Source organism: Loa loa (assembly GCF_000183805.2).
Source record: "Loa loa unplaced genomic scaffold supercont3.23, whole genome shotgun sequence".
NCBI classification, from domain to species: Eukaryota; Metazoa; Nematoda; class Chromadorea; order Rhabditida; family Onchocercidae; genus Loa; species Loa loa.
In genome coordinates this window covers 1-2,536 of record NW_018108203.1, presented here as the reverse complement: position 1 = coordinate 2,536, position 2,536 = coordinate 1, and the positions used below count along the sequence as shown (strand labels likewise).

At 39.9% G+C, this 2,536-nt stretch overlaps 1 protein-coding gene across 1 annotated transcript in view; it reads left to right on the top strand.

Moving 5' to 3' along the window:
- LOAG_16837 (pao retrotransposon peptidase) overlaps nucleotides 1–2,299 on the top strand; it is a gene marked incomplete at both ends in the record, with an annotated part of 2,916 nt that extends 617 nt beyond the window's left edge. The window contains 5 exons of the mRNA XM_020449495.1: nucleotides 145–339; nucleotides 469–644; nucleotides 826–1,324; nucleotides 1,377–1,667; nucleotides 1,877–2,299. Of these exons, the coding sequence (XP_020306950.1) occupies nucleotides 145–339; nucleotides 469–644; nucleotides 826–1,324; nucleotides 1,377–1,667; nucleotides 1,877–2,299 (1,584 nt within the window). The remainder of the gene's footprint in view (nucleotides 1–144; nucleotides 340–468; nucleotides 645–825; nucleotides 1,325–1,376; nucleotides 1,668–1,876) is intronic.
- Between the last annotated feature and the right edge of the window lie 237 nt (nucleotides 2,300–2,536).

The following is a 2,536-nucleotide window of genomic DNA, read 5'->3' as shown; positions in this document are numbered from 1 at the left end:
AACCTTTGAACAATTCAAGAAAAGTATAACGAAACAAGACGGGAGATACCAAATTACTAGCCTTGGAAAGACTCAATGGATAAACTAAAAAGCTATTATGGACTATGCTTCGGACGCCTTAAAACCTTGATCGGGAGGCTCCAGAACAATGAAGACATACTTCGACGGCACAACGAAACGATTCAGGATCAACTGCGGTCAGGCATAATTGAGGAAGTTCATCCTAATATGGATCAAGAGGGTATAATTTACTATCTATCTCATCATGAGGTGGTGATACCCCCGCACAAACCTATAACAAAACTCAAAATAGTCCATGATGCTTCGGCGCATCTCAAGGTAACAAAAAGTTTAAACGAAGTCTTATATCGCGGACCTATCATGCTTCCAGATTTAGTAGGAATACTATTGCGCTTTTGAATGATGAAGAATGAAATCATAGCCGACGTCGAGAAGGCATTTTTACAGTTAGAACTGCATCAGTCCGACAGGAACTGTACCATATTCCTCTGGGAAGATGATATTAAATGTGCGGTTACCGAGGAAAACCTGAAATGTTATCAATGTTTTGGAGTAATATCATCACCGTTTTTGCTAGTAGCAACAATCAATCATCATCTAGAAACGATCGAAAGCCAGACAGCGTTAGAGATCAGGAGGGTTCATATTTAAATAACGTCATGTTGTCAGCAAATGGAACAAGAGAAGCCATAAATAAATATTACGAAGTGAAGGATATCTTAAAGAAGGCAGCGATGAATATTCGCAAACTTTTTTCCAATGACCAAAACTTCAATAAGGCAATACCGAAACAAGACAAGATAGAATTGAAGGAGGTGCAACAAAAATTCTTGGCATCATTTGGATAAACGATAAAAATACAATCAGAGTAACGTTGAAACCATGGATCGAACATGAACTCACCAAACGAAGTGTCTTGCAATTTGTTGCTTCGCAATATGATCCTTCGGGATTTTTAGTCCCCGCAATGATCCAATTCGAACTATTTCTCCAAAACTTATGGAAAAGAAGTAATTTTTGGGATCAAATCCTCGATGAAGATGATAAAGAAGCATGGCGATCTCTTACAAAAGAATGGCCCGCAGACATTATCGAGATACCGAGGCTGGCTACAAAAAAGCTCTCAAATCAACAACTCCATGTCTTCACAGACGCATCAAGTGTTGCGTATTCAGCAACTGTATACATTTCAAACAAACATGTTGACGAAAGAAATAGCGCAATACTTTTCGCCAAATCAAGACTCGTTCCAATTAGAGGTATGACCATACCACGGCTGGAGCTGCTAACAATAGTTACTGGTGTACGAGCCGCCAACTTTGTTATAAAGCAATTGAGTCTGGGAAAAATCTCAGTGGTTTTATGGTCGAATTCGAAATGCGCATTACATTGGATTGAAATTACTACCCGAAATTATACATAACCGAGTAGAAATACGAAAGGTAAATTTCTCATTTCGATATGTACCAAGTGAAGATAATCCAGTCGATATTGCGACTAAAGGACTTTCTCCCGTAAAGCTTAGGCAATACAAGCTATGGTGGGAAGGGCCATCGTGGTTAACGGGTCCCGAAAGCGGATGGCCCCAATGGGAATACCAATCTACAGAAGAATTTAAAGACAAAGAAGAACGAATCGTTGCAATGGTCGCCTCTTAAACAATTGAGGTGACACAATTCTCGCTTATAGATGGAAGTCGATTCAGCAAGTAGTTTAAACTTGTAAGAATCACCATTTGGCTCAAATTTATTAAACTCACGACAAAGGGTAAAGTAGCATGGATACAACCGATATCGGCAGAAGTGAAATGACTAACGTCGGAGGACTTAAAATTAACCAAATGGGTGCTAATTAGACAGCGCAGACAGAAGGACTCAACAAGGACGAAAAGGAAAAATGGAATTTGTACTGCGATAACGGAAAACTATGGAGATCACAAAGTCGATTGGAAAATTTGGAACTAGACGGGGAAAGCAAACATCCAATCTACTTACCGAGACATAATAAAATTACCGAATTTGATACGACACAACATGAAAAGTTATATCACGCTGGAACAGCGCATGTTCTTTCGGAAATGAGGCGCAAATTTTGGATATCGAAAGGACGAATGGAGGTGAGACGTGTTATAACAGGCTGCACAGGCTGCAAACGTTGGACAGTAAGCCATTTAAACTACCAGCCGGGTCTTCCTGAATCACGAGTTTTACGTTCAAGGGCTTTTGAAAAAGATTGGATTATTTTGGCCCAATCTCCGTCAAAACCGAAGTTGGAGTAACCAAAAGATGGGTAGCCCTATTCACATATTTCACAACAAGAGTAGTTCATCTTGAGGTTGTAGAAAATTTGTCGGCTGAAAGTTTTCTACACATGCTAAGGAGATTCATTTCTCGACGTGGCTATCCGGAACGTGTTTTGAGCGACAATGCAAGCCAATTCCAAGTAGTTTTCAAAGCCATGAAAGAGCAGGAACACATCAGGATAGGTAAATTCCTGGCAGAAAAGGGAATGGTTG